The sequence below is a fragment of the Cajanus cajan genome, chromosome 7, assembly GCF_000230855.2.
Source record: "Cajanus cajan strain Asha chromosome 7, NIPB_CcT2T_4, whole genome shotgun sequence".
Taxonomy (NCBI): Eukaryota; Viridiplantae; Streptophyta; class Magnoliopsida; order Fabales; family Fabaceae; genus Cajanus; species Cajanus cajan.
Window position 1 is genome coordinate 9,766,654 of NC_138523.1, and position 15,022 is coordinate 9,781,675.

The 15,022-nt window shown below is 34.4% G+C and overlaps 1 protein-coding gene across 1 annotated transcript; it reads right to left on the bottom strand.

The window, feature by feature from the left end:
- Positions 1-262: 262 nt before the first annotated feature.
- LOC145949806 (uncharacterized) lies at positions 263-5,054 on the bottom strand. The gene is made up of 3 exons (XM_083060694.1): positions 4,546-5,054; positions 1,875-3,065; positions 263-280 (listed from the first exon to the last, which is right to left on the bottom strand). Exons 2-3 carry the CDS (start codon positions 3,060-3,062, stop codon positions 263-265), a joined length of 1,206 nt encoding a protein of 401 aa, XP_082916820.1. The 5' UTR covers positions 3,063-3,065; positions 4,546-5,054.
- Positions 5,055-15,022: the final 9,968 nt, after the last annotated feature.

Genomic DNA, 15,022 nt, shown 5'->3' on the forward strand with positions numbered 1-15,022 from the left:
CTCAATACTCCATCTATTCCAATTTTAAATTCACTTTCCACACCTTGATTTAACTTCTCAACTTGACTCAATAAGAAAGGATCTACCTTCTGACCTTTTCTAATTTCATCTATCAAGTTATTAGTCACCTTCAAGGTTCCCAACCTAATACTCTTAGAGGTTAGTTCACACCCTAAACTCATATCCCTAAATTCCTCAATCATGTGCAATTCCCTCATCATTAAAGAAGAAATTCTCAAGGATTTCCTACTCAAAGCGTCAGCTACCACATTAGCTTTGCCTGGGTGATAGTTCAACTGAAAGTCATAATCCTTAAGAAACTCTAACCATCTTCTCTGTCTCATATTTAATTCCTTTTGGTCAAACAAGTACTTAAGGCTTTTATGATCACTAAACACCTCAAATCTAGATCCAAACAAGTAGTGTCTCCACAACTTAAGCACAAATACTATTGCAGCTAACTCAAGATCATGGGTAGGATAGTTTTGCTCATGGGTTTTAAGTTGTCTAGACGCATAGGCTACTACCCTTCTCTCCTGCATAAGTACTCCACCTAAACCTGATTTGGAAGCATCACAAAATACCTCAAAAGTCTTGCTAGGGTCAGGTAATATTAACACAGGGGCACTAGTTAGTCTTCTCTTAAGTTCTTGAAAACTCTCTTCACACTTAGAGTCCCACACAAAAGGTTGGTTTTTCCTAGTCAATTTGGTCAAAGGTAAAGCTAATTTAGAAAAACCCTCTATAAATCTCCTATAATACCCAGCTAGTCCTAGAAAACTCCTAATCTCAAAAACTGACTTAGGTGTTTTCCATTCAAGAACCGCCTCTACCTTAGAAGGATCTACAGCTATCCCATCCTTGGATATCACATGCCCTAGAAAATTTACACTCTCCAACCAAAATTCACATTTTGCCAATTTAGCATACAACTGTTTCTCCTTAAGGGTTTGAAGAACGATCCTAAGGTGCTCAGCATGCTCCTCCCTATTCTTAGAATACACTAGGATATCATCTATGAAGACCACTACAAATCTATCCAAGTAAGGGTGAAAGATCCTATTCATGTAGTCCATGAAAACACTAGGTGCATTAGTCACACCAAAAGGCATCACTAAATACTCATAGTGCCCATAGCGGGTCCTAAAAGCAGTCTTTGGGATATCCTCGGATTTCACTCGGATTTGGTGATAACCTGATCTCAAATCTATCTTACTAAACACACAAGCCCCAACTAGTTGGTCCATAAGGTCATCTATTCTAGGCAATGGATACTTATTCTTAATGGTTACCTTATTCAATTGTCTATAATCTATGCACAATCTCATGCTCCCATCTTTCTTCTTGACCAATAGAACAGGCGCTCCCCAAGGTGAAACACTAGGCCTAATGAATTGTTTCTCTTGTAGTTCCTCTATCTGTTTCTTAAGCTCAACTAACTCTTTAGGAGACATCCTATAGGGTGCTATAGATATGGGTGCGGTACCTGGCACTAAGTCTATACTGAACTCAATCTCTCTCTCAGGTGGTAAACTAGACACATCCTTAGGAAATACTTCTGGAAATTCTCTCACTAAGGGAATCTCATCTAGCTTATTCTCAGTCTCAACTGTTAATGAAGATAAGATCATGTATACCCTTTCATTTTCCTTTAAACAAGTTTTAATGTCAGAAGCACTAAGAAATTCCGTACTCTTACATTCACCAAATGAAATGGATTTATCAAAGCAATTTAAAAGAACATGGTGAGAAGATAGCCAATCCATACCAAGGATTACATCTAATTGACTAAGAGGCAGACAGATTAAGTCAACTAGAAACTGTTTATCAGAAATTGTCAAAGGGCATTTTAAACACACTAGGGATGTAGTTACAGAACCATTAGTAGGGGTTTTAACAACTAAATCAAAATTTAACAAAGACACAGGCAATTTCAGTTTTTGGACACAAGAGATGGAAATAAAGGAATGAGTTGCACCAGAATCAAATAGTACAACAAAAGGAGTCTCAGCTATGAAACAAGTACCTTGTATCAAATTTTCTGACTGAGCAGCATCAACACCACTAAGAGCAAATACTCTTCCTACAGTCTTTGGTCGTTCGGTTTGCGATCCTGATCCAACGACACGTGTTCTTGGTGGTTCAGAACATTGAGTGCTAATATGTCCTTTACCACTACAGTTGAAACAGGTAATCTCCTTGTCACGACATTCTGACTTGTTATGACCAACACGTCCACACTTCCCACATCTCCCTGAAAAAGTAGATCCTCCAACACTTCCAGTAGTATTTACAGTGGTTCCTCTAGTAAAGGAATTACTTCTATTATTAATAGTCATATTCCCTTGAAATCTTGTAGGGTTGGAATAAGGCTTACTTCTACTAGAAGTATTAGAATTCACTGTACGAGCAGGGCCTCCAGCTCCTTTATAGAAAGCAGCACGAGCACGGTTGTCACGATCATAAATACTGCACTTATTGACCAGAGTGGGAAAATGATATATCTCCTGATAATTGATTGCTGTTTTCACTTCAGGACGCAGACCATTTACAAACTTTATGCATTTGGCCCTTTCCCCACCTTCACCATGATAGTGTGTACAGTAGCGGACCAAAGCATCAAACTTTGCAGCATATACCTCTACCGTATCGTTTCCTTGTTTTAGTTCAAGAAATTCCATTTCCTTCCTACTCCTTACATCATCTGGAAAATATTTTTCAAGAAAGACCCTCTTGAAGTTCTCCCAATTCAAATGTACGCCTCCATCAATTATCCTCCGAAGTGCTCCTTCCCACCAAAAGTAAGCATCAGCTGTCAGCATGAAGGTGGCTAGCTTCACTCTCTCTGTAAGGGGACAATCCATAACATTAAAGATTTTCTCGATCTCTGATAACCAATTCATGGCGGCATCTGGGTCATAACCTCCTTTGAAAGTGGGTGGATTATTCCTCTGAAATTGCTCCAACCAGTTAGGAGCAACTCCATTCATATTATTGTTGTTCATAGCTTGGGCTAATGCTTGGAGAGCATCAGCAATCGCACGATCATTTCTACCAGCCATATTCTAAAGAAATAATACAATTAATAGACATAGGCAAGCATCATATCAACATAATAGATCTCACAATCAATTCATTTATCAATAAATATAGTAGACACATAACTCACGGCCGATAAAACCGACCTGCTCTGATACCACTAAATGTGACACCCTCTACCCCAAAATCATTAATAAACATAAACTATATTTATAAAAGATTTTCATAGAATGATATAAAACAATAAGTATCATAAGGTAGAAGATGCACATTCATAAATTCATACACATAAATATCAAACTTAAGAAGTTATTATAAAACAAAGATTATAAATTAATCCCAGTAAAGGTGGCAGTGCCTCCTAGTTAGGAATCAACTTATAATTTATTAAATTACACAAGAAAAGAAAATGTTTTTAGAACAAGAAAGACATCAGAGAAATCCTAGCTAAACCCGATGTCACATCCTATCAGAGCATGCCCCAAGAAGCCTTTAGGCCTCATCACCAACATCCTCATGATGATGATTACCTGCAACATAAATTTAAACATATACAAAAAAAATAACAAGGGAGTGAGAAACATCTCACTCAGTTGTAGATGAAGAAATAAAAGTTAAATAGCACACACACATATAATCATTATCATATATAATTATTTATCATGCAATGATGTCATAGACTCAACTCATAAATATATGCATGTGGCGCCATACGGAAGTTCACATATCATCATTGGTGACCCTAAGGCACACCTAGTTAGCATATCGTGGGTGACCCAAAGGAACACCTGGTTACATCATTGGTGACCCAAAGGCACACCTTGTTAGCATATCATGGGTGACCCAAAGGTACACCTTGTTAGTCGTGGGTATGCGGCCTCAGCGGCACACCTGGAGTATATATGCATATGATGCATGTCATACAATCATAAACTTAACATTTAACATGTTACAGAATTTCCTATAATATACCATATCATAAGCATAATTCATACTTATATTATATTTTATTAATCCAATAGTCCAAAGGTCCAATAATTCAATAGTCCCATAGTCCAAAGGTTCAATAGTCCAATAGTCCATTGTCCAACAGTCCAACAGTTCAATAGTCCAAGGTCATTAAGTCAAGGGTCCAATAGTTCAAAGGTCTTTAGGGATCATATAATTTATATTTCCTGGTATAATTATATCCGTAAGTAAAATAGGAAGCTTAATGAAAATAAGGAGGCTCGGCCTTCCATTTAGATAATAAGTCTTAATTTATAAGTTAATAGGAGGCTTAGTCTTCCATTCAATGAATATTTTAGAATAGTAAAAGTGAAGTTATCCATTAATTATAATTATTAATTACCGCAACAAGAAAATCAAGTAGTACAAACAAAACACAGTAATAATATATATTCAAATAATCAAACAACAGACAAGGGATCGGGAGCCAATCCAACAAACAGACTATTTAACAATTATTTCTACACCCCCAAGCAAGGTTTCCCACTCCCCGCTTACCTGGATAAATAGGAATTTGGGCAGAATCTCCTCTCTTTCTCCTTAAACCGGAACCGGAACTAGAGCAGAACCTTCTCTATTCTCCTCCTCTTTTCACAACCTAGGCAGAACCTTCTCTCTTATTTTCTCTTTCTATCTCTCTAGAATTCCTTCTCTCTAAACTTTTCTTCTCTCTAGTTATGAATTTTCAAAATCCTTAGGTCCCTATTTATAGAAATTTTGAAGTTACTATGCACTATGCACTATTCATTAAAATAATAATATAATTACTATTCATGAATAGTAAAATACTATTCATCCAAATAATTTGAGTTTTTACGTAAGTGCTTACGTTTTTTTCAAAATTACTATTCATATGAATAGTAAAATACTATTCATAAATACGTATACATAAATAGTAAAATACGTATATGTAAATAGTAAAATACATATACATGAATAGTAAAATACGGGAATAAAATACTTATTCACATAATAAATAACTCTTTTCATTTGAATAAAATTTTGGGATATTACATGCAACACAATTAAACATCTCATAAACATTTACTAAAATAAGTATAATGTAAATATATACATGAAATTATATAGCTATGTCGCTTAATCAGCAACAATAAACATCTATACAAAATCTACCACATTCAGTAGTCAACAAAACAAAACTAGCTACTCTACGACTCTCCAGTTCTATCCCCGCCCTATTCTCATGCTACGTATGATCATCATAGTTCAAATCACATGCAAACATGTAAGGGTAAGCTAGGTAAAAGAACAACATATCTAAATACAACATGACAACCATGCATCATCACCTCATCCAACACAACAACAAAACATCACCATATACAACATATTTCAACATGAAATTCATCACAGCAACACATTCATAGTTCAACACAACATCTATATGCGTTGTCACACATTTCTACTAGAAGATCTCTTACAACATAAGGTGAGCAGTTTAAGTGGTTAGATCCTACCAAACCACAACACAGGTGGTCTTTTTGGGCTTGCTAGATCAACAACAAATTGGATAACAATCCACACCACGACAACTCAATTTCTCAAATTTTGCCACTTAAACAAGGAAGTATAATACTAATGTCAAGATAGAACAACTGGGTATAGGCCTACCACGACATTAGCTAACTTAACTAAGCTTCCTATAAGTTTAGCTTACTGACTATCCTCTAAATACTACAACCTCCCAATACACAGTTAGGAACTAAGTTCCTAACTTCGTACTTTACTTAGTTTTGGTTGCTTGTAATCAATATAGCTCGACCTAGCCCCTATACTGTGGTCACTTTATACATGTGTGCCTTGATCTTGCCCATACACAGTACCAACTAAGTCCTAGAGGAGAATAACACAACATCCACTTCAAGGGTCAACTTTCCTAGAAGGGTTTTCAACGAATTGGACGACTTTCAAAAATATCTCCTTTATTCCTAAGTGGTCAATACAAATCGGCTCAATCAACACAACTCAACTCAACATTGATCAACAACATAGTTTAACAACACAACAGTTCATTATATTTCTAGCACAGCAACAAAATTCAACACATGACTTTTTAACTCATATAGTATCTCTACACATCTACTAAACTTCATAACTCGATTACAACATGCATCTCACGTCTCACAATTCAATCCTCATCACATACATCAACAACACCTCCACATTCAACACATAAAACAACTCTGCCAACAACACATCAATATCCAACACATGGAATAACTCCAACTACAACATCTCAACATACAACTTAACTACACATTCAACCACGTAACAACTCAAACAACATATTAGCAACTCATATACAACACTAAATTAAACATACATTTCTACTACGCATAACAGAACCATGTTCGGTGAAATTGCCATTTCGCTTAGTGTTAAGCCCAAACAGAGAGTATCAAGACTCTTTCATGCCCGACGTGGGGAAAAATCACGCCTAATGTAGGTTTGACATAGGCTCCCTAAAGGAATCTCACTCAGCATCGTAGTCTCATGCCCGACACTGAGGCCTAGCATAGACTACCCAAGGTAAATCACGCCTGGCGTGATTTCCTAGTGCCTTACCTCATATCAACATAGGCCCAATCATCCCCAATTCTAATATCACGTTTGGTGCCGCATCTTGCATTCTCGGTGCAATTCATCCAGGGACCCCAATTTTACTTCATACCCAACGCAACCAACCTTGTGCCTGGCGTGAATGTGAAACTTGAGCATCTAATGAATGCCTGCCTAACGCCATGAAGACACGCTCGGCGTGAATTCATAAATGAGCACTTCATGTTCGAAAATTCGAACCCAACCTGCAACTTAAGGAAAATCCAGCACATGCAATCCATAAACATACCAACACTAACCACATACAACACAAAAACTCCAAGAAGAACAACATCCAACTGCAACAACTCAAAAGTCATCACATTTCCAACTTTCCCTCAAAACCTCAAAACCCCCAAATGGTTTCATGATTCCCACCCACATTAATCCTTGTCATTAATTCAACAACCCAACACGTGAATTAAAATTCAACAATTCTAGCTTTCCTTACCTCGGGATAGAGTGAAACTGAATCTTCGAGCTAATCCGAGGAAGAAGGAAATGACGATTGACTTCGTACAACTTCACATTTTGATTCAAGGTTCTCTTCCACCTGAATCACAAAACAACACTACTTAGAGAAAAAATGGGGTAGAAGGAGAAATAGAAAGAGGATTGAGAGAAGAGAGCTCACGAAACATAGTCTCTCTCTAAAATCTCTCTCTAAAACTCAAGATCTCACATAATTTAATTTTTGAATATAATTAATTAATTTTTAGAAAATATATAATTTTTGAATTCTCAATTTATAAATCAACTTGATTTTAATATTTAATAAACAATAATTTCAACCTTAAAAATTTTATGACTAAATATGTTTTTAATCCTTAAATTTTTGTCAATTTTGTTTTTAGTTTCTAAACAAATTTTATTTGACTGTAATGCCTAAAAAATTTCTTAGTGAACAAAAATTTGTGACACTAGAAACCAAAATGTTATGGGTAAAAAAGTTCAAGTGAAAATCATGAAAAGTTTAAGACTAAAACTAATAAACAATTGTTCAAAGACTAAAAAATTGAGAATAGTTCAAGGATTAAAATTAAAACTTTAATTCATTTTATAAATTTTAAAACTAATTTAAATAAAACTACGAAACGGTTAATATATATATATATATATATATATATATATATATATATATATTTATTTATAGTTATATACATATTGTGTAGTTCAGAATGTTCATTTTTCTCAATGGTCCATGCATGTTATTATCTATGCCTTTCATTTCTAAATAATCAAATGAATGGAAATCAATGTACTATTTGATGGAAAATCTTGAAGAAATGATGGATGATTCCTTCCAAAACTTGCTCCAAGTCCCTTGGACCTTGCTTAAGTGAATTTGAACGTGAAAATGGAGGAGAAACAAAGGTGAAGATGCAACAAACTCTAGAGTTTAGAAGCACCTAAGCTAAGGGAGCAAAGGATTGCTCACAAAGGTGCTAATTCTTAGAAGTGTTCTAGGAACTCTAGAATTTCCTAAGCTATTTTGGGACTTTCAAGAGGAGAGAATTTGGCTGAAGCAAATGCTCTGAATATTAATCTCAAAAGTGAATACAAAGTGTGAAGGAAAAGCTCAATTTATAAACTAGGTAAGCTAGCTTTGGTGCCACCCATTTAAACTTGCATTTTGGCACCTAAAATTTGAAGTTCAACTGGAATTTGATTTTCAAACTCTTTGGCAGCCACATGCCAGCCCCATGTGCGGTCCAAATGTCATTTAGGTTGCATTTGATGTTAATTTGAGACTATTTGGGGCTAATCATGTGCAACCACCCTTAGGCTAGCACATGTGCACCAAATGCATCTCAAATTACATCTAAATGTGACCTAATTTAGCTAACTTTGCCTAATTAAGCTTTTCTTCTCAAAACCTATTCTAATGGCCTAAATACAATGGCCAACCTATCATAAACACTAAGAAATAATAAAAAAAAAGCAAAATGAGCCCAATATTGGGTACCAAAATACCCAAGGCCCATTAAGCCCAAAAACATGCCCAATAAGTCTATGGCCTAAAAATCCTAATCTATGTGGTTCAAAATACAAGACCAAAATATATGAAACCTATACTAATAAAATATATACAAATATAGGAAAATGGAGATCTTATGGTGTGGTCCATGTGAGGAGCAACTTGGGCCCACCAGGCTCTAAACTAGCCAAATCTTCATGTCTAGTCCATTCCTCTTGGATCTTTCAATGTGTCACCTCTTGCCCTCCTTAACATAATTCCATCACTATCCTAAGAAAAATGTATGATATATATTTTTTGACTAAGTCTTATCATGTTTTGATTATCTATGAGAGATGATGCATGATAAAGACATTTTTCCTTATATATTTTTTATTTAAAAAGAAATTACCTATTATTGACATGACGATGTAAGGACATACAAAAAGGTATTAATCTTTATTTATTAATATCTATTTGCTTACCTAAGATCCCAATCCACTCGTATTTGAAATAAACACGGTAAACAAACAAAATGCAACAAACAAGTGTTCAAACAACATACACCCACAAAAAATCACGTTTAAATCCATGGGTTGGGGTCCCTGTAAAGAAAGGTGTGAGGTATAGGGTGGTTCTAACTGTTTTCACCGGTCTTTAAAAGACTTTCAAGGTGCCCCTATTATAGGGACTCAATATCTCTGTCGCTGTCACCTGACAAACTCTAAGGTTCGTTGTCGTAGTATTTCGAGCTAGAGTAACAATTATCACCTTGAGTGTGATTTTCGACAATGACCTATAGGCTCAAGGTCATCACTTAGGTCAGTCCTACATCAACCACTCCCTATGGCTATCTCACTCTTGCCCTCGGGTGCAGGGGGAATTGTTATGTGCAATGGTTTGTGTATAGTTTTTATTTCAAACAAGCGAGAAATTTAAACAAACAAACATATATTAAAGTCACACTAAAGCAAACAAATAAATATTTACAAAAAAAGTAAAATAGGTAAAATTTTGAATTATTATTTCTATTATGCTAAACTTGTTATCAAATGGGTTTGACCCTCTTTAGGCGTTCCCAATGGAGTCACCATTTATCGAAACCCGAAAAATTTCGATCTTGCCCACAGATGGTTTTGACTTCTGTTTAAAAATCTTATCGATTTAGGAATGCTCGAAGACCAGACTAATCCTTCACCAATAGTTTTTGAAAAAGGTTCTTAGGAGTCGCCATCAACATTTTACTCAAAACGTCAGAAAAAGGAAAAGGTTTTCAAAAATCAACAATGGCCTTGACAACCAAAATTGGGTTTGGGGGTTGGTTACATGTAGAGAAGGTATTGGGCACCTTACAATGCCCTAATTAGGTACCCTATAACGATTTTAGCATAATGAGAAACAATAATTTAAATATTTACCCCTTTTATTAATCAACTAGGTGTTGAATGTCTACATGATGGCAATAATGTTATGAACAAATCAATTATAAATACAAGAAGAGAAATAGGGAGACTTTGAAAAATACCTCTCGAGCAAGCTTTATAGAAGAGAAAAGTCTTAAATCGTATTACAAAGGCACATTTTGGCAGCCTTTCGCTCTACAGGAACCTCACAAACACTTAAGAAAGACTATAGAGAGAGAAGAGAGAGTTTCTACTTGGACTAGGTCAACTAAGTAGTGTGTGTGGAAGCATATGCCTAAAAAAATGCTTAAATAGGCTTCTAAGGGCATGGAACGGTCATTCCCAGGCTTGAAACAACTGTTTTGGCCCATGAATTTACACAAAAAATGGGTCTTTGGAATGACCTATTCCCAACTAGGATTATAGGCCATTTTTTTAGTTGGGAACGGTTGTTCTAGATTTGAGAACAATTGTTCTGAGCCTAAAACTAGGGTTTTAAGGTTCTTGGGCTTTCTAGTGCTATCCTGGTTTGTTTAGTCGTTCTACTGGGTCCTCGAGGGCCGCTCGTGTCATTTCAGCAATCCTTTGTCCTTAGTCTTGATAGCCCGAACGAAATCTGGTGTCTATAGGTACAATCACATAAACTCCACCCCCTTAGTGTATCTAACGTTATTCGGGAAGTACTTTTCCAAAAAATCTTTCTTGAAGCACTCTTAGTCAACTACCAAACCTCTACTCTCTAACATTTATCTGGTACCTCTCCGACAATACTCAACCTTTCCTACTAGCATGTATATTATGTAAGCCAACTTTTGCTCATCAGTGCACCCAAGAACCCCAAAGATTTTCTCCATCTCACTCAACTAATGGTCAGCCACATTTGGATCGAAATCCCCTTTGAATTGGTGAGGGTGACACTTGTTAAACTCTGCCAAATCCTTCCCTCCTGTGACACCACAGGTCTAGCTGCTTTAGTTGCAACCCTACTCACCTTCATCTAAGAAAGGCAAGAACTTTGCTACCACATTGCCATGACCATCATCTCCATGGCCTTAACAATCTAGTCATATTGTGGCCTAACCATTATATAAGAAATCAACAACCATTTTGCAACACTACTCAACAACTACTCAATATAATTCAACACATTTTTAGCACAACACAGAGTACTACATAATAAAAACCTAATGGGATCAGCCCCCACAGAGTGCCAAAAGACTCATCGACTCTGATACCATAAAAGTATAACGACCCGCCATGGTTGCTACACTAAATGACGCAACTACTAACTTAAGATCATATACTTAAAAATACTAGAATAGGTACAATATTGTATACATATAAGGATGAAACGACTACTTCAATATGTGTAATATACATATAATAATCCTGCATATGTAAATATGCAACTAAGTTGCCAATCAAGCAATTATAACTATCTACACAAATCTATCACCAATAAGTAGTCATCAAAACATCTAGCTCCAATTCCATTGTATGGCCTCTACTGCAACACTTCATCCCTATCCCTGCCCTACTCCCATACAACGTATGATTATTCCAGTTCAAACAACATGGAAATATGCAAGGGTAAGCTATGAAAAAAAATGAAATAATATATATATATATATATATATATATATATATATATATATACACAACATAAGAACATTACATCATCATCTAATCTTTGACACAAGCATCACAATATACAAAATAGATCAACATAATCCAACTTTGATTCAACACAACACATTTCATCATAGTTCAACACAACATATGAACAACGCAATCATTTCAACACATCATATGCTCAACACAATAACTATATGTTTCGTCATGCATTTCAACTAGGAGATCTCCTACAACAAAGGGTGAGCAGTTTAAGTGGCTTGATCCTATCGAACCAACAACATAGGGTAATCCTTTTGGACTTGCTAAATCAACAACAAATTGGATATAAATCCAAAACACAACAACTCAGTTTCTTGGATGTCACCACTTAAACAAGGAAGTATAATACCATCGATTATACTCCAAACACTACAACCTTCCGATACTCGGTTAGAAACTAAGTTCTCAACTTCATAATTTACTCGGTTGTCACTTGTAATCAATATAGCTTGACCTGACCCCTATACTATTTTCGCTTCATACATGTGTGTCTCGACCTTGCCCACACACGGTACTAACAATGTCCTAGAGGAGAAACAACATAATATCCATTTCAAGGGTCAACTTCCCAAGAAGGGTTTTTCAACAAATTGAGCTCTTAGAGCATCATAACACAATATCCACACAATGAGATATGCAACTTTAAAAAATATCTCCTTTAGTCGTAAGTGGTCAACATAACTCAACAACACAACAATTCATTATAATTTTCAACATAGCAACTCAATCAACACATAACTTTTCAACTCATATCACCATCATTACAACTCATTTACAACACTATGATTAACATACATCTCACCAACACATCAATATTATTCATATAGAATCCTAACATAGCTACACAACTTCACAACATACTACTCGATTCAACTTTCAACTCAACTTAAACAATGTAAACAACATACATCTTTACAACATTCACATCTTTAGAGAGCAACATCATAGATCAACTTAAGCAACTAGAACGACTTACAACTTAATCATCTTTCAACAATTAATACAAAATAACCAAATCACTAATTGTGAAATGACAACCTTCACATAAAATAATGCATAGGAAGTTCTACTACTCCTATCATGCTTATCCTTATCTCATATGAAAGATAAGAAGATTTTTTTTACAACTTAGGTTCTAATTCCATCATCTACCATGTTGAAAATTGTAAAAACTGCCACAGTTTGCCTAAATGTTGATAGCTTGAACTTTGCTCACTAAAAAGGTCATAATTGTAGTTCTAGACCTCCATTTTAGATGATTCTAATGCCATTGGAAAGTAAACTTCCAATACTACAACTTTCATGAAGACATCAATATCAAATTCGGTCATCTACCTCTACTGCTACAACGCTCATTTCAGCGTTTTAGCATTAGATTTCTACCAGCTTAGTTTTCTCCCCATGGTTGTAAATTATAATGCTCAATTGTGGTTGCTACGTTGGATCTCTACCAGTCCAATTTTCCCCACCATTGTAGCGCTTAACCACAACTACAACGTTAGATCTCTGCCATCCCATTTTCTCTCACAGTTGCAACACTCAACCACAGCTACAAAATTGAGTGTAGAATTTTTTTGCACTTTCGTGGCTTCCCTCTTCATTCTTCATCTACATTTCACCAATTTTCCTCCTAAACACAATCTACACTCATTATTTCTACTAGATTCGTTCATGCAACCCAAAACCCACAAAACAACATGTAAGCACTAAAACTCAAAGAATTCATCATTTTTTTTTTACATTTCATCAAAAACACCAAACCTTAATTTTTCAACATGCAATGTCTTTGAATCCATCTCCACAGCTACAAATTTTAGAAATTATATCAACATTAAACTTTTAATTCATCCAACAGCCTAACATTTCAACCCAATCCCCAAGATTCCAACTTATCTTACCTCGATTCCGAGCTCTCCGAGGAAGAAGAAGAAGAAGAGAACAAAGAACTCCGAGAGCTCTAACTACTTGAATGAAGGAAAAAGGGAGAGGAAAGAAGAAACAACTCCCAGCTTCCAAGGTAGCACCCCACCACTACCACAACTTGTTTTTCCTCCTTCACGGTTTAGCCACGTTGTTCTCAAACACTCTCGAGTCTGTGAAGAGTAAAAGAAACTCAAAGGGAGTGTTACAATATTAATATTTTGTCTTATACAATGTATTAATTTGTAAATAAACTTAATTGTATCATGAGCAAAATTTTTTGCAAGGGTTTAGAATAAAAACAACTATGTTTAAAGAAGCACCAAGAAAGTGAAGATGAAGAAAAAAAAAGGGATGTGAACGAAACGAAATAAGAAAATCTAAACATTAGATGAAATCTAAAAATATTATTAAATATTAGTAGAGTTGAGACACTTCATATTTTTATATATTTTATTTAAATATAAAATAAAATATAAAAAATAAGGGAACAAATTCAATTTAATACATATATATTAAAATAATTATTTAAAGGAGAGGTGTAAGAATTAAAATAAAAATGAATCTACAAATAACAAATAAGTCAAATAAACGAGAATTATAGTTATTTAAGAATAAATGTGTATTAATAAAAATGAAAAGTAAATATATATAGATAAGACGTGTATAATATATATATATATATATATATATATATATATATATATATATATATATATATATATATATATATATATATATATATATATATATAAAGGAAGGATTCGTTTATTTTAAAAATAAGTCTACCTACACTTATTATGTTCAATAACTCATGTTTTACATAAAATTTTAACGATTTAATCGTTGAATTTAAAGTTCTTAATGTATAGATTAAGTCTGTAAATTTTTAAAAAATTTGAAAACCATTTGATAATTCGTTTTATTAATTCAAATTAATATATAAAATGATTTTATAATTATCTGTCAATTTAAATTAATGAAATGAAATATCAAATAATTTTTAATTTTTTAAAAAATTTGCAAATTTAATTTATACATTAAAAATTTTAAATTCAATAATTAAATCGTTAAAATTTAATATAAAATATAAATTATTAAATAAAATAAATTTATATAAATTTACTCTTAGAAGTTAGAATAAACAGATTTGTCCTGGAAAGAAAAATTTGTCCGAATAAAAACAGTAGAAATTGAGAGAGAAGGAAAGTAAATTAGCACATTAGCATCCCAAAATTTTCAGCAGAATGACGATCGGGCCCTTGGCATAGTGACTAGGCTCGATGTGATTGGAAAATAAAAAAAGCAGAAAGTAGAGCCACTGCCCAAGAATAATCAACCCGTAACTCTCAAGTGCTCTTAACTTTTTTTCCATTTTCTTCTTTTATTGGTTTGGCGATTT